We start from the raw sequence: 21,532 nt of genomic DNA, 5'->3' as shown, positions 1-21,532 counted from the left end.
ACCAAATGGTTATCAAGGCTTATTATCTATGGTACAAAACATGAAACTAATTAATTTGGGAATAGAGAGCTGTGTTTAGTCTAGGCCAGCTCCTAAGAGCACACCTCTTAAGGGCCAGATACGCCCCCCCAATAGATGTAGGCATCTCTCAAATAATTTGACAGCTTTGTCTTCAAAAGGTTTCCATGGAATTTCTATTCCTTGCTAATTCTTAGATACCTAAAGGTTAATTCTTCCATAATGCATTGGTTTTGGTGACAAGTCTGCATCAGACACTTGCAACCAGCTGCTCCTGGGCTGTTTTGACAGCTTGGTGCATGGTTGGATTGCATTGAAAACTTAGTTTGTGACAAATGGTTAGTTATCAAAGTGATTTGATGTTAAAAAGTAACCTCAAGGAAGCTGTTGCAACTGCTGGACAGGAGACTGGGGTATGGACATGTGGCTATTTGCTTGAAAGGTGGCAGATGCCAACTTGGCTGATGATGGCCTTCAGGTGCATAAAGATGCCATATACATTTGTCCTTGTAGGTGTCTCTGAACATTCCCAGTGTCTTTTCTGCAGCCAAATCCACTTGGAACTGACAAGCTGGACATCTGCACGTTTGAGTACGGCAGAAAACTGTGTTCAGTCTTAGAGGGTTGGAGTCATGTTACTTACCAAAATGGCTATTTGTGTTTTGCTTTTGTCACTCAAATGTTTTAGAAAAAAAATAATGTTGGGAGCAAGCACTGGAAACAAGGGCCCCAGGTGGTTTGGTTTATAGAAGCTTTTACACTTACAGCAAAGTAAATGCATGTTGTTGTTCCTTTGTTCATAGAAGAACCTGATAACTGTGGCTGTGATCTCCAGTACCTACGACCAGATGGTTTAGAGGGATTCTTGAGTACCACCGTAATGCACAAATTTAAATAATAGATATTGGATGGCTGATGTCTTGAAGCATACATGTTTTATATGATCTTAATTACAGGAAATTAGTCTTCCTAGTCATAGAAGTATTTAATTGCATTTGATCTCCAAGCTTTGAACTCTAATTATGAGTTTTATTGGCCCATTACGTACTGTCTTTAAGGCTCACTGTAAAATAGTTATGTATTTCTTTCATTTATATATTCCTTTGTTCTGAAAAAGGCTAAAGAGGAAAAAATACTCCTTTTTTTTGTTGTTGTTGTTGAGTATCACTGTCCTCTCTCTTTTCCCTAAACTATTTCGGTCTTTTTGTTCTCTTATGGCATCACCTAGTCCTTGCTGATAGCATGTAGACCCTGTCTGCTGCCAAGGAAAACAGATCAAGAATTTATTACCAAAGCCATTTGTTTCTAGTTATTTTGTCTCAATGCCCTTTGAAACAGGGTGATCAGAGTGTAGGCAAGGAATGAATATTGTTGAGGTATGGCTGGTAATGCTGCATTCATTCTTCCCTTACAGGCTTACGTTTTACTTGTAACTGAGCTGGAGAGTGTGGTTTTCTGCTTCAGTAATGTTCAGATGTCATATGAATGAACACAGAGAATCTCTTTTATTTGCCTATTCTAGTCCAGACAACTGTTTTAAGGCTGGAGGTTGAAACTGCTTGGCAGATAATCAAACAAGGAAGAAATGAATGATTAAAAAAATAAAGTGATGAAGCATATGTAGCAAATAAAGTCTGCTCAAGGATACAAAATTTTACTTTGGATCCCTCATGTGCTTTTATAAAATCTGACTGATATTCTGCAAGGTGTTATGTGTATTTCCACCTTTTTCAGTGTTCCTGTATTGAGTTTCAGTCTTGTTAACTTTTTAATCATGCTCGTTTAATGACTTCCCAGTTGGTGTTTGGTTTGGAAACAGTCTAAGCAGCCTAAGTATTAGGAAGGCTTGATGACTGTAGTCCTTGGACTATTTGTTAGTAGACAAAATCTTTCATTTAAACTTTCAAGATTCAGGCTGTGTCAGAAAAATTACTCTGACAAGTGTATGATTTGCTCTTTGATTATCCTGCCATGCTTTATTTACATTTGCAATTCACAGAAACCTGTGGTGTGACTGTTGGGTATGATTTCCTGCCTCTTAACACAAGTTTGTGCTAGTGATTTGGGGGGTAGGGTTTTTTTGGTCTGGTTGTTTTGGTTTTGTTGTTTGTGTAGTTTGTGTAACTAACCAGAAGCTTCTGAGTCAAGTTTTGATTATAACAAAAGAAAATTTACCCTGGGCTTCCCACTTGATTTACTGACTGGTCTTTGACCCTCATCAACTCCTAATCACCCCTGATTTGGTCCTCAAAAGCTTGTGAATTTTGCGAAGCATTCTTCTCCCTCTCTAGCTGTATTGCTCTCCCCAAAAACCTCCCTGCTGCAGTTTTCCGAATGATCTGGTGTCTTGTCTCCAGCTTCTCTTTTCCTTAGTTTTGGTTTTTTTCTTAGTGGAGGGATCATAGATGCAAATAACCTCCTCTCTCCAATACTGATGTTAAGTACAGGACTTACCTCAGGAGTGATATTCCAGGTGCATTCATTTTTAAACGGGTGCAGTCGTATGGTTGGAAATGCAACCTGCGTGTCGGGTTAGGGTTCAGTACCTTACTTTCTGTAGTATGTTGTGTAGCAGGTGTTTAGCCATGGTGTGAATGAAACCACCACTGCCACAGGTGGGTAGCGTTCACTGCGTGCAGTGCGCTTGCCGCACCTCTCTGTGGTGCGGGTGGTTCTGCAGTAGTTCAGTGGCTTAGCTTTGTGATAAGGTGAGGAGCAACGTGTGGTGTCCCAGGAGCAGTTAGAGTAGGGGCGGTGGAATCCTTAGAACAGTTTCTGTCTCTTAACTGCTTGAGCGAGGTGGAGGTTACTAATAGAAAGCTTGTGCTTAGGGACGTGCGTTAAGAATAAATGACTGCAAGCCAGAGGCTCGTTCTGCTACACCTCTTCAAAAACCATTTTTTAAATACGAGGTACTTCGCACTTCCCAGCTTAACTGAAGTACAAAAGACAGAAGGAATTGTATGCCACAAATCAAGTACAATTTCTGCTTCCCTGGACTACTGCTTACCTTTAAAAGACTGATTTCTGGTACTTTAACTCAATGTTTTTCCTACACAAACTCTGAACAAAAGATTCTTCAGATGGTAAACTCCACTGAAGCTAATCCTTTCCCTCCTCCTCCCACTTTTCTTGACCTGTCTCCTTCTTGGAGATTATTTCCATTTCCTTGGATACCTTCACAGTAATTCCAGCCAAATGGTAATGACAGCGTGTCAGCTGCAGGCATCCCCTGTCTGTCAGCCAAAGCACTGTATATGCTTTCAAATAAAAGATCCTGTTCTTATCGTCATTCTCCTTTCTGTTCAGCTGAAGATGTACTTAGCCACGAAGGTGAGAAGACCTAGCTTTTTGTCATCTTTGTTAGCAAAAGCTGAATGTGGATGGGGAGAAGTGCCAAAAAGTTTATGATGGGATGCCGAGGTTAGCGTTAGTCTCAACCCTAGATTCATTGTGTTTACTGTGAGAACTAGAAATTGCAGTAGTTTTTTGGGTTAAAGAACTGGAGAGGGTTTTGTCTAAACAATTTTACTTTCGGAAGTTCTCCTTTTGGTTGGTTTGTGGGTCATCTCTACTTTAAATAATTGAACGGGGGGGGGGGGGTGGGAGAAAGTGTGTTAGTTCCCCACGCGGCATGCAATTCTGCATAGTTTTTTATGTAGAAATTAAATTATTTGTAGTGTTTTCAGTTAGCATTTTAAAGTTTGTGTTGAACATTTCAGTAGCCCCCATGTAAGGATGAATTTATTTGGCTTTTTGTTCCGTGGTCGCTGACATTTTGAGCACTCCTGTGCCTTCTAACAATGCCCACGTGGCTGCTGTTGGAAGCCACGGTGGACATGGATACTCTAGTAAGCCCTAAATTGCTCCCTCTGGAGCACTGTGTTAAGGGGAATCACGAAGTATAAAGGCTGTGAGCCTGTGACATAATTGTCAAAGAATAGCAATGGGTCGGCATCTCCGCGTTCCGCTGTCGCTGCGGTGTGTTGCCTGTATTTTGGAGACCCCTGAAATAGCAGTTTCAGAATTCTGAACTCTGAACTTCCTTTTGTTATTCTTAAGTCAAACCCATAATATTAATATAACAGCTTTCTGTGTTTGTTTTCGGTGTCTTTGTTATTTCAGCAGAATATTTTTATTGGCAGCTTATTGTTCCAGTGGCTCTTGAGGGTCTAATGTGGCATTAATGTTTCACTTGGTGCACTGTATTACCTGACCCCAGGAGTATTTTGTGGCGTCTACCAGGCCAGAAATAAAAGCTGCTGTTTCAGAGTAGGAGTGCAGGCTGGGTTCAAAATACCAGCGCTCTCATATCAGAGCAGCAGCTTCTTTCAAAGTAATTGTGCTCTCGTGGCCCCGTGCCCAGTCGTGCAAACCTTCAGACCATGCTTTGTGTGTAAGTGTAGCTTCGTCAGTGTGACTGCACGTAATCTCTCAGCAAAACATACAGAGTTTACCAAGTAGTTTGACAATGACAATTACTGGGCTAAAAATAAGCCAGAGGTACGTTAGTATTAATAACTACTCCCACAAGCTACGGTAATAGCTCCCCTGAAGAGCTGCAAAATTGGGGCGTACTGTTGGACATGTTAAGTTACATCTTTCTAAAGTTACAGACTTAGCAAACTTTTAATTTATTTTTTTCCTTCAGCCTGTAAATGAGTACGGAAGAGATCTTGCTGCAGTTCAGAAACCTTGCTGACTTTTTTGAGCATGGGTGACTGAAGGTTGCACAGCTGCCCTCTCCATACATGGCTTTCCATACAGAATATGTCTGATATCACTATTTAAAACTCTGACCTCATGGAATTATTGCTTTTATTGAAATTTTAAAGAAAATACTTTGAGTTACTAAACTATATTAGAAAAGAAAAAATAATATGGGGAGAAGGAATATAGTTTTATTGTAGGCAATTGGAGTGGAGCTACTTGGAGCATAGGGACTGCTGGATCAAGACACAGTGTGTTGGGCTGCTGTCATACTTGAAGGTGACAGCAGTTTTTAGAGTACATTTAATACTGAACACCAACCTGTGGTTTACATGTGGATTACTTGCTGCTTTCCTTTCATCTCAATAATATCAAGCTGTTTACCTGAGATGTGGCATGTGACATTGCTCCTGGGACAGAGGCTTTGGTCGTTCTCCATTGTGTTGCCCGAAATGATGATGACTGGAACACACGTAGGTAACCATGGCACAGATCAGCTTATACCTACTCAGTGTGAAAAGGGAACAACTGAGGCTTTCAGTGATAGAGCAGTTCTTGGTGTGTCTGAAACCAGGTAGTAATTTTGGTGGGTTGACTGTGGTCTGTGAGATGCAATTGGACCATCCCCATTTTTCATTAGTCTGTGAGGACTAACAGTGAGGGTAACTGTGAAGGGCCAGCTGTGTACCAGTACAGGAAATCTACATGTCCTGATCTGTAATAAAATTTGAAAAGCATTAAAATGTGAAGCCTTCTGAAAATAGTATGGTTGTTTGATGCTTGGTCTTAGATATAAAAGTGTTTAAATATTGATTTGCACCAATCAGTTTGTGCAGTATGTTTAGAAATACGGAATACATTTGGGCTGGTAAGCAGGCAAAACTGTTTTTCTCCTTTTTCTGGGTAGAATTTTTTTTTTTTAAAAGGAGGGGGCAAGATGGCAGTGCAGGAAGAAAACTGGTATTTGTAGGCCTTAAGAGGATTGCCATTGCACTGAATACAGCTGAACCAGAAGAGTGCAGCACAAAAACTGTATAGCTGGAGTGTGCAAAAGGGTCAGGCTTATGATGTGTATCATTGATCACTGTCTGAACTGAATTTTTGAGCAGTGCCTACCTTTATTTGGATAGAGGATAAAATCTTGAGGACGTTTGGCACTCTTTGCACACTTGCCCAAAATGTGTTCTTCTGAATGGATTCTTGAGGCAGGAGTTGAAGGTGAGGATAAAAGAATCTCTCTGACTCTTGAAAAAACACATCTCTGCAGTTTTTGAAGAAACAGGGAAGAGGAGATACTTTTCTAATGGCTTCTGGCTCTGCTGTGGCTTTTGAAAAAAGCATGGGGGTGCTTCTGTCATTTCCCTCCACTTCTGCCAACCTACTGCTGCTTTGGAACAGAGAAGTTAAGGCAAAGGAAAGTCTGCTTTGGATGTGTGGGTAATCTAGCAAAGCTTCCTGGAGTAAGAGAAAACAGACTTGCAGAAGTTCCTGTCAGGATGGTGAGGTGTGTGTTGCCTCTGCATTGAGAATTATTTACCCTTTGGGCTTCTAGCCTGGGAAGACTGGTGTGTATGTGGGGCACTCCCAAGTGTGTGTTAGGAAGAGCAGGCGGCAGTACTCTGTCTGCAGGTGGGCGTGTGGGTCACATGTGGTTGGAAGCAGGCACTTCATTGTTCTTGCACCTCCCACACTGGTTTTAGGTGTTTCTTTTGGACTGTGAGAAGCACAGTAGATGAAAACATCGACTGAACTTGGATAACTTTTTTTTTCTCCCTGTAGCTAGCTTCAACTAGTTTCTAAAAGTGGTAGTGGTCACTTACGGCATCAAGTAACTGGCTGATTGTCACCTTTTCTTGCTACTCTTCTCTCTTTTTCATGCTGTTGCTTGTGATGTGCTTCAGCTCTGAAATTCAGAGAAAGGATGAGCTCCCTTGTTGAACAGCAACAAGGGTGACTTTGTGAAGAAAAATGCGTGTTTCTGTGGGTTACTGTTTGAAACAAGGAAAAAGTAATCCTTGGGTTTTTTTTTTAACTATCAAACTATATTGAGTCCTTTTAAGCTTGGTAGCCTTGCGGTACAAACCATGTTAGCCCTGCAGGCTGAGGGACTAGGCACAACTGGCTAGATTTCTTTACCTACAAAACCTGGTAATAAATGGACCTTCTGCCTAACATCCTCAATTTCCTGGCAGCCTTTAAGGAATGAGTTGGGTGCTGACCTGTCCCCAACCCGTGTGTGTTCATGTGGCAGACAGGCGCCTTGCTGCTGAGGGCTCTCTCTGGGTGTTAGTGAGGTGGGTATGAGCCCTGAGGCAGGGTAAAGCCTGAACTCTACAGCTTGACCTTGTGCCTATTTCTGGTTATAATTGAAGCCAGGACACCCTTCTCCCTGGCATGGTATGCTATCACTCTGTAATGGGCTAAATGGAAAAGGATTAGGGAGCAGGAAGCTCTGCTTTTAAATGCCCTGATATTTTAAACACTGAGACGTTGATTTGCTTTTGCATAAAGAATTGTGCTCATAATCTCAGAGTGAAACATGCAATAGTACAAATATAAACTTACAACAGTATAAATATTGTAATGTGATGGTCTTTTTATGTACTACTTGTTCGTTTTTCTTACACTTCCTTTTTTTTTTCTGTGGGAAAACTCTATTTCAGGGTTACTTGAGTTATTTAGAGAGTTTAACTGCGGTGATGACTCATGTGAACATGAGTAAAATTTCTTGTGCTGAAACTATCATTCTGTTTCACTTTTTAAAATTGTTCTTAGGTATTTGTGTGGGGATGATGATTAAAAAACTTAGACATTTATGGTACACAAGTTGTGAATGTAACAATGATTTCTTCCCCCACTTTAGGCATATATCTTTTGATTTGGTCACATGCTTCTTAATTCATACAACCACAGACTGGTTTGAGTTGGAAGGGACCTCAAGGATCATCTAGTTCCAACCCCCTGCCATGGGCTTTGTGTCTTGCTTTATTGAAAGCAGAGCATGGTTCTGGCCTGACAACACCTGCAGAGAGGCATAGGGGTATGTGACCTGTTTTGTTTCCTGAAGATGCTTGGAAGGTGAATGAAATATCAATCTGCAAGAGATAACAGTATGCTGTGGTTGCCGAGAACGGATGATGTGGTCCTGACATTCTGGTGCTTATCTGCACTTGTTTTTTGGCTCTGACTTCTCAAACAAAGCTGTTTCTTCTGTTTTATGTGGGTTCAACTTTTGTTTCTGGTATCTGACTCTCATTCAGTCAATTGCTGCTTTTTTTTTTTTAAACTGTTGTAAAAGTACCTAAATTATATGCAGAATCATAGGATGATTTGGGTTGGAAGGGAGCTTAAAGATCATCTAGTTCCAACCCCACTGCAAGGGGCAGTGGAGCATCCTCCACTATACCAGGTTACCCAAAGCCCCATCCAACCTGTCCTTGAATACAGTCAGGGAGGGGGCAGCCACAGCTTCTCTAGGCAGCTTCTGCCAGGGCCTCACTGCCCTCTCAAGGAAGAGAATTTGTTCCTTCTGTCTAATCTAAGTCTGCCCTCCTTCAGCTTAAGGCCATTACCCCTTGTTCTGTCACTCCATGCCCATATAAACCGTTCTTCTCTAGCTTTCCTGTAGGCTCTAGTCAGGTACTGGAAGGCTGCTGGAAGGTCTCCCTGTATCATTCTCTTCTCCAGGCTGAACAAGTCCAACTCTCTCAGCCTGTCTTCATGGGAGAGGTGCTCCAGCCAGCCCTCTGATCATCTTCATGCCCTCCTCTGGACTCACTCCAACAGCCCCTGTTCTTTTTTGTACGGAGGAGCTCTGAGCTGGGTGCAGTGCTACAGGTGGGGTCTCACAAGGGTGTTACAGAGGGACGGAATATGTAATACTATTATATATTGCAGTATATAAATGGATACAGATAGGAAATGGCATCACAGACCATTAGGGATTGGAAGGGACATCTGGAGATCTAGTCCAACCTCCCTGCTAAAGCAGGATTACTCAGAACATGTTGCACAGGACACTGTCCAGGTGGGTTTTGAAAATTTCCAGGGAAGGAGATACCACAACCTCTCTGGGCAGCCTGTTGCAGAGCTGTTTCACCCTCAAAGTACATAAGCTTTTCCTCATATTGAGATGGAGTTTCCTATAATCTAGTTGGTGTCTGTTGCCTTGTCTGGCTGCTGGGCACCACTGAAGAGTGTGTGGCTTCATCCTCTTGACACCTGCCCTTTAGATATTTATAAACAGGTTCCCTCTCAGTTGTTTCTTTTCCAGACTAAACAGACTCAGCCATCTTGGCCTTTTCTCATATGAGAGATCAGATGTTGCCTTTCCTAAAGTGGGGGATCTTTGTAACCCTCTGCTGGGCTCTCTTCAGTAGCTGCCTGTCTTTCTTTAACTGGGGATCCCAGTGTGGCCTCACCAGGACAGAGTAGAGGGGAAGGAGAACCTCCCTTGACCTGCTGGCCATGCTCTTGATGCACCCCAGATGTGGTGTTATGGTCTCTGTGTGTGTACATGATGCTTTTCTTTCAGTTTTTCCATTTGTGCGGGTTACGTTTGCAGCGTGGGTGCTGCAGTGGTTGGAAGGTGTGGGTCTGTTATCGCTGTGCGGACACTGGCTATGATCTGAGAAACTTTGAGCATATCTTGGTTTTGTTTTGGAATGTTTGTTGCAGAAAAAGGTAAATCTTGAACTGGTTAAATTTTGTAGCGCTGCGTGTATTTCACTGACACCCGTGCCTTCTTGGTACCTATCTTGTCATGACAGAATACAGATCTTAATGTTTCAGTGAGGTTTCAGTGGGAAGCTGAAGATTGTATGAGCACACCAATTAGAATTTCAGTGAGGAAGATGCATAAGGGTCTTGGTGGTTGGACCCGATGATCTCTTGAGGTCCCTTCCAACCCCTACAATTCTATGATTCAATGGTTCTATGTTTCTTGCTTCTTTCACTTAACCCTAGTAGCAGAATGGTTTCTGATATTTCTGGCCATTCACAGCTGGTGATTCTGACTAAAACACATTTTAATGACTTGTACGTTACAGCTTCTGTTCCCTCACTGCTGTGAAAGATACTGCTTCTAGGTAGACCCATTCTTTATAGAGATGAGAGAATTGGGGAGTATCCATAGGGCCTAAAAAATACTCTGAATATTCTCTTAAGAAGCTGTTAATTTGAGAATATGATATGTAATTACAGAGAATCACAGAATTGCAGGGGTTGGAAGAGACCTCAAGAGATCATCAAGTCTAACCCCCCTGCCAAAGCAGGTTCCCTAGGACAGGTCACACAGGTAGGCGTCCAGACGGGTCTTGAATATCTCCAGAGGAGACTCCACAACCCCCCTGGGCAACCTAATTGAAATGTATACATAGTTTTTATAGCTTTACAGAAGTTTATGATATGGTTTGATACTCGAGCCTTCATGAAAAAAAAATTGTGAAGAAAAGTGGAATAAATTGAATTAATTTCAAAAATGTTGAATAGTAGTCTTTGTGGTTATGCAAAATGTCTTACCTAAATGTTCTTTGTCTTTACTAATTCTGCCTTTGGATTGTCTTAAGACAAGATGGGTGTTAATAAGGATTTTAATGTGCATTATGATCAGCAGGAAGAGCATGTCACGAATGAACTAGATGGGGCCATGTTTGAGGGTCTCCAGAGATGGGAGAATTGATGCGTAGCAGATAAACATGGGATTAACACTGAACATTGACCAGCATCCTGAATTGCTACTAATAAGCACTAATGAGTGAACATCATCCATCCTTTGTGTTGAAAAAGGCAGGCAGTTTACTAATTAAAAAAAATCATAAGGTGGCTTCTGTCTTTGTATCCTGCCTGTACAATATATGTGCAAGTGATGCTTGGAGGCAAAGTAGCAAAGTGAGCCCATGGAAGGATGACTTTAGAGTTCAGTGCTGTAATGCTTACAATCCTTTTAAAAGTGTGGCTTTTCTCCTTTCCATCTTTGTGTGTAGGAGAAGAAAGAAAACCTTTTTGGCCAGACTGTGTTAAGTAATGGAAATAAAAGATATATTGCCATTCCTCCCTTTACGTGAACACCTTTACTGACAGGCACGGCGTACAGGACTCTAAATCCTGAATGAATGCTACGTTCAGCTGAAACTATGGCGATGAGCTGAAACTAGGTAGAATGTAGAAAATAAAGAATTGCTTCCTGTTCTCATCGTGGCTTTTGCACACTGAAGTCATAAGATATTAGTAAAGCACAATTCCTTTTCCCTAATTATGCAGTATAATTGGAAATTGTGGGCAAATCTCCTAATCTCCATAGTGACAGTAGAACATTTATCTAATTAGGATTTGCCTTTTGGCATTGCTTTGAATAAATTAGCATTTCATTAGATACCCTGGGCTACTGGGAAAAAGTTTCCCAGAGTCGTATTTAGTCTTCTCTAAAGAGTGTATTTTGAATTAGCATAGGTTAATAACATCCTTTGTGACTGGAAAGACACAGAATAGTAATACTGTTGTTATTCTTAGTATCAGAGGGCTGCGCCTGTAGGTTCTTTTCTTTCTTTAATCCTCAGGAGGCAGAGTAAAAACTTATGTCACTTTATTTGACGACTTACTCTTTCCCCAGGGAGGGGAAAAAAGGAAAGAAAAATATGGAACAGGTTTGAAATGCAGCTTGACCCTTTTTCTCTCTCTCCCCTTTTCCTTTCTCTAGAGGATGAACTTTTCTTTCCGATTAGAAAGGGTGCAAAGCAAAATGGTGTGGACTAACCCAAAAGTTGCTCTCTGTTTGCTAATTACAGATTAGCTCTTCTGCAGTATTTCCAGTGCAGCTAATCCGGAATAATCGAAGAGTATTTGTATTGCCTATGTAAATCAGCAATAGGAAACTGAGTGGCTAAGTTTTGGTATTGGTATCAGATAAGAAGTGTAGCTACTTACTATTATTAGTTAGTTGGACTAGACATCTTTCAATGTCCCTTCTAACTCCTAACATTCTGTGATTATTATGCTTTCCTAAACAGCTACTGGTAACCTATAACTTTGATCAATTACCTGGTTTAATTTCCTGTTAAAGATGATTTTCTTTCCAAATGTTAAAAAGAGCAGAAGGAGAAATCCATGGATATGGGAAAGGGCTGTCATTTCTATTCCATGAGTCCCTGGCTGTTTCAGATTCTTGCTTAACCCTTTGAAGATTCATTGGCTGCCACTTGTGGCAGAAGATTGGCATGAAGTATAGTGTTAAATATTCTCCTCTTTGCAGCAGGGATGTATGTTTACACCACCATCATCATGGCTGCCTTGCAGTAAATAGTGGCGTGCGAAGGACCTGCCGGTTTGTTTGCCAAATCCAGGGGAACAAAACACCTTCTGTTGGCAGGCTGGTCCGAGACTGGCATCGGACTGGGTTTCATACCTAGTTGCACAACGTGGTATTTGTGAACTTGGGACCAATTACAAAAGAATCCCCAGTGCAGTGTTGACAAATGAAGGTCTACAGCAGGGCTCAGTGATGGCAACTTCTCTGCTTCTGGGCTGGATTCTTCTGGCTGTCTAAGGAGAATGGTCGCTTAGTCCTCACTAGTGGTGAGGAGATAGGGCAACCCTATACTTTCACCCTTCCTTTTCTTGTTTCCTTGCTGTGGGAAGGCTTTTTTTGCTCATAACTTGTGATTTGACATTGGGTTATCTCATGGTGAAGAGTAGCTCATGTTACTTCCTAACTCTTCCCTCTAGTTCGTTCAGTTATCCCTCTCAATCTAGTATTTATTTTGTATTCCTGGGCAATGAGTTTGCCAGAGTTTTGGAGTAGATCTTCCAGACTTCCTCCTGTGACGAACTCCCCACTAAAAATCCCAGAAAATTCCTTTTCTAACTTTGATTAAATGTAGTGGTTTTTTTTTTTTTTTTTAAAGAACAGCTGGAACAGTTAATGGACAAGTTGAAAGTGAGGGAGGACAGGATTAAAATAAAGAGGGTTTATTAATTGTGTTCTCCCTCTTCAGCATCATTTCAGGCAGGTTCCTGATTTCAGGTCTGGTCCTTGGTTACCTCAGTACCTTTGTGGGAAGTCGGTACGTGTGTATGTGTCCATACCTCCCCTTGGAGCCTAGGAAGGGTTTCCTTGCAAGCTGTTGGGGCAGGTTAGTGCCTTTCCCTAAAATGAGGATGTCAGAAAATACCAGTTTGATTCATCTCAGAAAATCTCAGTCTTAATCCCCCTCACTGCAGAACTCCAGCTCTTTGTTGGAATACCTTGCACTGTCCTTTGGCTGTTTTCCCCCTCACGGGGGACATTCAGTAGCTCATGAAACAGCTGCTGCTTCCTTCCACCTCCATCCAGAGGTCCAGAAACTATACCTAAATATACTGTAAGAACAGAGATTAATAATTCATCTAATAGGCATTTAAATTAACTTTTTTGTTTCTTATAGCATTCTAAAGACATGGCAATAAACCCCTTGAATTTAACTGTGTGTGTATTTGAACATATAGAAGGCAATTAATGTTGTTTGTCTTGATATTGTCATGTCTAAGCATGGTCTAGTGAATATGGATGTGGGGTTGCATAAATTTTGTTGAACAGCACCTGTTTTCTTACCCCCTGCCAAAATATGGTTTCTTTTAGGGTGGTCTTGACCTAGAGAATGGGAAGGTGATGTTAGAGGCATGTTAGGGAGACTGGCTGCTGTAATCTAACAATCCGATTTTTGTTCTACAGCTTGATGACTGCACCCTGCAATTGTCTCACAATGGTACCTATCTGGATCTAGAATCCACCCTTGCAGAACAAAGAGATGAATTGGAAGGCTTTCAGGAGGATGCTGGGTAAGTAAATATTTACTGAATTTAGATAAATAAGCTCATTTGTTCAGAAGCATTGAGGTTTTGGGATTATGTGTGGTTAACTTGGTAGTTTCAGGTCAGCATAGGAACAGAAAAGAAAATTCTTTCCTCTGTAAGCATTATGTCTCACCCTTTCTACAATTAAGAATTTTATGACTTTTCTATCTTTCACTCTTAAGGTTTCTCTAAAAGATGGCACACTGTTAGGAATCCACCAAGATTAATGTATTGACTACTCTAGTGAGTTTTTATAGTTCTTTGGAACTTGATAATTGAGGGAGGTTGGTTCTGAGAGCTCTGAGGTCTTTCTTACTTTATAATGGCTGGTGTAGAAAATTATGCTGGAGTGGTGCTCCTGAAGTTAACTCAGTTTCTTTGTGCCTTGAGATATAAGTCCTTATATTATCAGGGACAAGAAAGACCTGTGTGGATTTCCTTTTTTACTCCTGGAATTGATTAAGCCAGTCCAGGAGGTGTGTCTGTAGTGGTGGTGTTCAAATATTTTCCTCTTGCCTTTTTTAATTAGTGCTGGCACACAAAGGTTGTTATGACACAGCTTTCCATAAACCATCTCTGCTGAGAAGTGAGAGAGAACCCAAAACTTAGGATCAATGTGTGTTGGAGTGAGCATGTGTATAAAATTTGCTTTTTAGAAGATTTTTTTTTTGTCCTAGGCATTTTAGATTATTGCCTTGTTTAAGATATAAAATGAACAGACAATCTAGAGCTATTTTTGTCTTGCTTGTTACTATATTGAACTGGAGAGTTGTAATTAATTTTATGGGTGTGTTTTGGTTTTGGCATGGACTTCATGCATGTGAGCAATGTGGCTGTGCCAGAAGGAAATTAACTGCATTCTGAATTGGTCAGGGCTTGTTAACGGTGAAAGGTGAAGCTCTTTTGCTTCTATTATTTTCTCTACCTTATGCTATAGCTGTCTTGTCTTTGAATATGCAGAGATGAACATGTCTGAATATTATTATATGTGAAGTATTTGAAATAATATGTTGTCGATATTTGTGTGTGTGAGTTTATGTTGTCTTCGTGTATACCAATTAAGGGGATGTTTTTATAATTATTGGAAGATACAGAAGCTGTTCTGTTAGTAATCAAATTAGTTTGAAGACAGTACTTCAGTAGACAGATATAGCTAGGCTGGGCCTCCTTTTCTGTGCAATGAGTGTTGACTATAGAAGTTGATCTGGTCTTCAGCTTTATGCAGCAGTGATAAAACTTGCTGCAGAGAACTTTATGTCCAGCTAATTTTGTAATTAGTTGAAAGTAAGATGAAGAAAAAAAATTGCTTTTTTGGATGTTTTTCAGTATTAGTATGTATGACTTGTTAATTCTCGGTTTTTTTCCTTTCCATTGGTGTCTCTATGATAACAATTTTAATGTCATTGCCTTTGATAGCCCACAACAGCATTCCCAAGTAATTTGACAAGTAGGAAACTGGTTGGTGCTTTTGCTGCCAGACTTCAACCTTGAAATGGCAAACTACCTTTCCCCTTGTTTTAATTTCTGCTGCCTTTGAACTCACAAAATCAGTTGTAAGAATTGCTCCTGAAACAAGATGCTATTTTTTCATTGTGGTGGTTAGCCTAGGAAGAAATACAAAATCATGTGGAACTAACTGTGCTGCTTGGAAATGGGTGTCTACTGTGGTGTTTTGAGCTGGTTATGTTTTTGTGTACTCTGCATGTGTGTGCAGGCCTCATATGAATTGCACAACCTATTGTCAGTTAAGTAATCGCTTCTTCCAATTGCTTGTCCTGCCAGGTAGTGTGAAATCTGACAAGAGGTCTTTCATTCTTTTGCACAGATGGATGGGGAGGTATGAAACCAGGTGCATTTAAGTGCATCACAGAGTCTTGGGCTAAAAATTATTATGGTAATTATCTTTTGAAATGGGCTTTGTGAAATGAAACAGATCAGCTTTCATGTCTGTTGTTGTCAGGTATGTAGCCCTCATCCTCACTTGTCTTTGCCCTGCTCTCTAAAATTGTCCAGCTGATAATTGTTGGTCAGGAGCAAGTACTGTGTTTCCATGCTTCAGCTGATTGTCTTAAGTGCAACACTAGGAGTAGCTGTTGTGACCCATCTTTCTTCAATGTCTTCCAACTACAGTCCTCCTTCAGGCTCTGCTTTCTTCCCATTACGGTACATTGTGCAGGCAGCAAAAAGCTGAAGGGGTGAGAATAGAGGGGAAGAAGAATGAGGGGTTCAGTGGGGAGTAAATCATAGGATCACAGGATGACTTGGATTGGAAGATACCTTAAAGATATTCTAGTTCCAACCCCTCTGCCATGGGCAGGAACACCTGTCACCAGACCAGGTTGCCCAAAGCCCCATCCAACCTGGCCTTGAACACTGCCAGGGAGGGGGCAGCCACAGCTTCTCTGGGCAGCCTGTGCCAGGGTCTCACCACCCTCACAGGGAAGAGTTTCTTCATTATATCTAATCTAAATCTGCCTGCTTTCAATCTAAATCCATTATCCCTTGTCCTGGAACTATATGCTGTTGTAACCAGCCACTCTCTAGCTTTCCTACAGACCCCTTCAGGTACCAGAAGGTCGCTATAAGGTCTCCCCAGGCTCTCTCAGCCTGTCCTTAGAGAATTGCTTCAGACCTGGGTGCAGTGCTACAGGTGGGGTCTCACCAGAGTGGAGTAGTGGGGTTTGAATCACCTCCCTCAACCTGCTGGCCACTCTTCTTTTGATGTGTCCCAGAGTATAGCTGGGGAACAGTGAGCTAAAAGCAAGTCAGTGATTCTGATACTGTGAAGAAGGTAAGATATATTTGAGGGTATAAAACAGTATTTTAGCCAGTGAAATGCAGTGAACTTAATATTCTCAGTACTAATGAGGTTTCTGCTGAATCTCTGCATCCCATATTAATCCATATTTCAGGAAAGAACAGGAGGGCAATAAACAAGAACAACCAGAGGGTTAGGAATCGGAGAGATGGCTTCCTTGTATGACTTAGTAACGCTATCACTTCAGAGTAAATGCAACTCCTGTGATGTTATGCAGAAAGAAGTATTCTAGACATAGATAACAAATGCAGTCAGGAATGTCTTCTTCCATCCCAGATTTCTAGGAAATTAAATTTGGGTTTCAGGACTTGCAATTCTGATCTCTGCCCCTGCAGACACCATAGTACTGAACTGGAGTGGTCCCAAGCTGGAGATGCTGGCTGCAGGTGCTGGGGGTTTAGCAGTCTGAGAGGGACTAGCTGCAGAAACCACTCAGTCTCTGTCTTTCTCTCTGGGTCATTTCAAGGTCCTGCTCTTAATCTTCAAAGCTTTTAATTTTCTGAGATTAGGCTACCTCAGGACCTGTCTCTCTGCCATGCCCAGGCTGCTGTGTTTAAGGTCACTGAAGCCTGCTGAACTCTAAATGAAGGATTTAGTGGATGGATACTTGTGGCATTTTTAAAATTTGATTCCTAAACTGTGGAAGCTGCTCTTAAGAGTGACCAGAATGTCCTGCAATCTGGCTGTTTTCAGCATTTTAAACAAAATGTTCCTGTTTGCACAGGCAAAACTCTGAAGATACTTCTTTTTGAAGACACAGCTGACAGGAGACTTTACATAAATCATGCGAGAAACAATCTTACAAATTTTTATTGGTGTGAGAGGCTGCAGGTATGTGTTTTCTCTTGGATGTATGAGCACAGTAAAAAATGAGAAGGATTTTTCTTCAAGAGGGAGGAGGAAGGATGTTGGCAGACTGGAGTTTTATGATGTGCATCTGTAAATAACAGGTATAAGAAACACATGTGCTCATACAAAAATTCAAATGAATCCTATTCTGCTACTGAACATAATGAAAAGAGGCTTTTGGTAGTTGCTATCCTCTCCAACAGAATCTAAACTTCTGCTTAGGGAAGTTGACTGGTCCTGTGTGGAGCCAGGAGCTGGATGATCCTTACGGGTCCCTTCCAACTCAGTATATTCTGTGATTATATGAAGAAGAAAACCCAACATACTTGCCCGCTTTATGTGCAGGACAAACTAGGAGCATAATGTGGACATGGATGGGACTGTACTCCTGTGTCCGTACCTCCCTTTGCTTCTTTGGGAATAGCTGTGGGACTGAGGAGCATCAGATCATTTTTGTACAGGTGTTTGGTGGGTTTGGGTGGGTGATAGCCAAGATGAACAGCTGGCCTTGCAGAAGGTGTCACGACCAGGAAATGGGTCAATAAGAGCAGGTGGGAAAACTGCCTTTGTTTTTAAGTCTGGTATGTATTTATGGCTCGTTTGGTTGCTGTTGTGGGCTTTTTTTTTGTTGTACATTTCTTTCCCCTCTTGTTTCCAACACAAGTTATTCATGCATGTGTAATCGGGTGAGGAGATAGTTTAGGTTGGCTGGCTTTTTTTGTTGAAGTGCCCATGATAGATAATGTTCTGTTCCTTCGTTTACTTGTGATTTTATAGGTCAAGAAAGAATTGTCAAGAAGTTTATGTATTTAGATTACTGTAAAATTGAAGGAGTTCTTTTATAGGCATGTCTTAACAGGCCCTAAGTGTAGCCCACAAGTGAAGACAGTCCTAAACCACGAAGCACTAAAAGCTGCTTCAGACCGTATAGTGTGAGCGATGGAGATTTCCACAGGGAATACATTTTCAAGGCTCTGTTCAGCAAGTAAAAAAAAAATTTCAGAAGTACTTTAAAACAGCTTCATGATGATGGTTTGCATCCCTTTTTAGACACCCTGTCTCAAGCCGTTTTTACTGGGTGCATCCCATTTAAGTTGGATGCCAGACATTTCCCCTCTTGTACGTTCTGGGCTCCGTTCAGAATCTGTTGAGGGCAGTGGAGGCTGGCAGGGATCTTCAATGTTATTTTCCTGCTTATTTACTTTTATTGCCTGGTCAGCTTAGACTTTGTGATTAGCACAATTGTGAGAACAATTTCTGTCACTTTGTGAGGGAGTGGGGAATGCATTTGAAGGATCACTTGATTTTTGTCTCATAAAATTACATGACTGATTTCTTGAAGCAGTACTGCAAGCTAGCAGATCTTGTGCTGATCCTGTATTCATTTGGACAGAGTATATTTATATTAGTTCACTGTTGGAAGATATTCTGAATTTATGGCTGGTTTTTTTCCATGTTTTGTCTTGATGTTGTTTCCATAATGTTTCTCAGTTGAAACAGCAAGAAAAATGAGGGAGGTGCCTGTGGGAGACTGTCACGGTGTTGCTGCTAACAGCAGAAAGTGTGGCTGCTTGTTGTGATGATTGACTCGTGTTTTGAAAAATGCATTAGTTCCTCTGAATATTGTGATTTCTGTGATATTTAGTTACTATTCTGAAAAAATGCTGAACCTGAAAAATGTGATGGATGGCCACGATGAAAAGATGCAAAAAAGCCCCAAACCATAAAACCCCAACAAAACCCAAACAAACAAAAACCTGCAGTACAGACAAGCTTCTCTTTGTCAACGAGGCTGAATTAGTTTAGGAAGCTGCTACACACAGAGCAGGTGGGTTGGGGAAGCCTTTCTCATGTTTCCCTTAAGGTGTGCTTTACATGTCAAGTATCTTCATTTGTACTTATCCAGGTGCATGGACCAGAAATGCTTGAAACTGTTGAGGAATGTGCTGTTGCATGGGGCTGAGCCATGGTGACTCCAACGAAGTCGCTATTGATCACAGCAATCTCAGGCATTCAACAGCCTGATGTGTTGAAGGATTTCCCGAAGTGGGAACCTTTTCTGCTGTCTCTCATGCTCATTCATTAGAGTCTAGATGTATTAGGCTTACCATATAGCTGAGAATTTATGGTAAGTTTTGGAAGGTGGAGGACTTTCTCCAGGGTAGTGGTATTCCAGTCTATAATGTATCAGATTAAGATGTTGAACCACATTTTGAAGTGAATGATTAGCTAAACTACTGTTGCATAATAAAAGGCCATAAAGATTAAGTTTTCACATTTCTGATGAAAAAAATAGTTTTTTCTGGATGGCTAGGTTGGTGCTTTTTTAATTCCTTCCCTCTCAAAGTTTGAGGAAACTGGCTGTTACTAATCATGTATTCAAAACTTTATGCAGCTTTTCAATTTACGAAATTTTCATCCTAATAAAAACGTCTGTTTAAAGGAGAAAAGTCATTAGATAGAATATTAATCTTTAGGTGGATCTGTAGAAACTTATTTTAATAATTATCTTTTGATATTCCTTGACAGCGTAGTGAAATAAAATAACAGGCCCCCTATACTTTCCCTGTCTCAGAACAATAGGGAAGGCATCTTTGAGCATTCATGCTTCCAGAGCATGTAATCAAGAATAATCAAGCAAATGTGCATGCATTTCATAGAGACTGACAAATGAGACATGTGACTTTGAAGGATAGGTCTTTGAAGTATGTTGGAGGCAATTAACATTTTTGTGTTCCACCAGACAAATTATTGATAGAATCATAAAATCACAGACTGGTTTGGGTTGGAAGGGTCCTCGAAGATCAACTAGTTCCAACCCCCCTGCCTTGGGAAGGGACACCCTCCACTAGACCAGGTTGCCCAAAGCCCCATCCAACCTGGCCTTGAACACTGCCAGGGAGAGGACAGCCACAGCTTCTCTGGACTTTTTTATTTTGGTTTTTTTTTTTTTTTTTATTGACCATTTTTGAGATAAGGATTTCTTTTCAGTGGATTTAATTGACAAGACACTTTGTGAAGATGATGGTTGTCAAATTAAGCTTTTCTACTAGTAGGAAAACGCTACTACTTTTGTAGTTAAAGAATAAATACTGTTGTATGATTGTAAAACGTATTTAGAAAACAAGCATTTGCATCAGTAATAGTAAAATTGAATAAATTTTACTGCCAAGGCTACAAGCCACTCTGCTCATATCATAAAACACAAAATACAAGATCTGTCTGGCCTTGTGGAAAGAACCTGTGGTCACCTAATTTGGTGGGCTGGTCAGGAGGGAGCTGAAGAGCAGAGGTAAATCCAGAAATTTCAGTGATCATATGTGTCAGTGGTCTGTACATCAAATGGGGGTTGTAGTCAGTGCACCTTAGAACTTCATTCCTGTTGAGACAGAGAAGCCACAGGCAAGTGACTTAGAAAAAAGTTATGAGGGAATCTTACTTTGAGTAAAAGCAATCTTACTTTGAGTGGTGTGCTGATGTGTCCTTTAAAGGGAAACAGAGTTGGCTTTGCTCTTCTCTCAGCACTCCCAGTCTTCCAAGTTAGGCCATGCTCCTTCCAGCTGAGAATCAGCCAGCATCCATAGTGGTGTCTTCCCCAGCTTGGGAGAGGAGGCAGCTTATTGCTTCATGACCTTTTCCCCCTCTCTGCTGTTTGGGCAGAGCAGGAGCCTGGGATTGGCAGACTTGACTGGGGAAGGTCATGGGCAGCTCTTGCAGTTGATCCTTGTGAAATGCCATGTGTCTGGGAGTAGCATCAAAAGCTCACGCAGGCTTTTTGGGTGTGGGACAACACCTCAAATCCCAAGCATTGAAATGTTCTGTGGTCTGGTTCTTGTCCCATGGGTTTTTCTGTGGGTTATTCTTTGGTGAGGGTGTTCTTTTGTTGGGTTTTTTGAAAGTTTGACTCAGGATTTTATAGCTTGTGGTTCTCAGTACTGAAACAGCTGTGTCCCTCTCCCCCACCTTGCCTCAGAGATTACTCACAGCTCGCTCTCCTTGAAGGAAAAATCTACATCTGTACCAAGGTATCTGTGGAAACATTTGAAGATTTGCTGGTTTTGTGTTTTAGTGATTACCGCTGGCAAGTGAATGCAGTGAGTGCTGTACTGCAAAAATGATTCTCATTGCAAAGTGTATTTCAAAAGTACTGTTGTGTGTAGTGCTCTTACAGACTATTACATACCAAATACAGTGCCAAACCAAAAAGTGTGTGAATAATTCTTACAGTTTTTCTAAGACAACCTTTTTTTTTTTTAAAAAAAAAGATAGTCTAATTTGGCATTCAGGATTATATGTGAAAACAGCTGA

The 21,532-nt window shown here is 41.1% G+C and overlaps 1 protein-coding gene across 3 annotated transcripts in view; it reads left to right on the top strand.

Annotated features, from left to right (window-relative positions):
* The window catches only part of FHOD3 (formin homology 2 domain containing 3), a gene marked incomplete at both ends in the record, with an annotated part of 396,588 nt that overhangs the window by 21,562 nt on the left and 353,494 nt on the right, over positions 1-21,532 (top strand). For all 3 annotated transcript variants that reach the window (XM_084260348.1, XM_084260347.1, XM_084260346.1), the window contains one exon: positions 13,436-13,542. In XM_084260348.1, the coding sequence (XP_084116474.1) occupies positions 13,436-13,542 (107 nt within the window). The remainder of the gene's footprint in view (positions 1-13,435; positions 13,543-21,532) is intronic.

This window comes from Gallinula chloropus, assembly GCF_964237585.1.
Source record: "Gallinula chloropus genome assembly, chromosome: 2".
Taxonomy (NCBI): domain Eukaryota; kingdom Metazoa; phylum Chordata; class Aves; order Gruiformes; family Rallidae; genus Gallinula; species Gallinula chloropus.
This window is presented reverse-complemented; position numbering and strand designations above follow the sequence as displayed.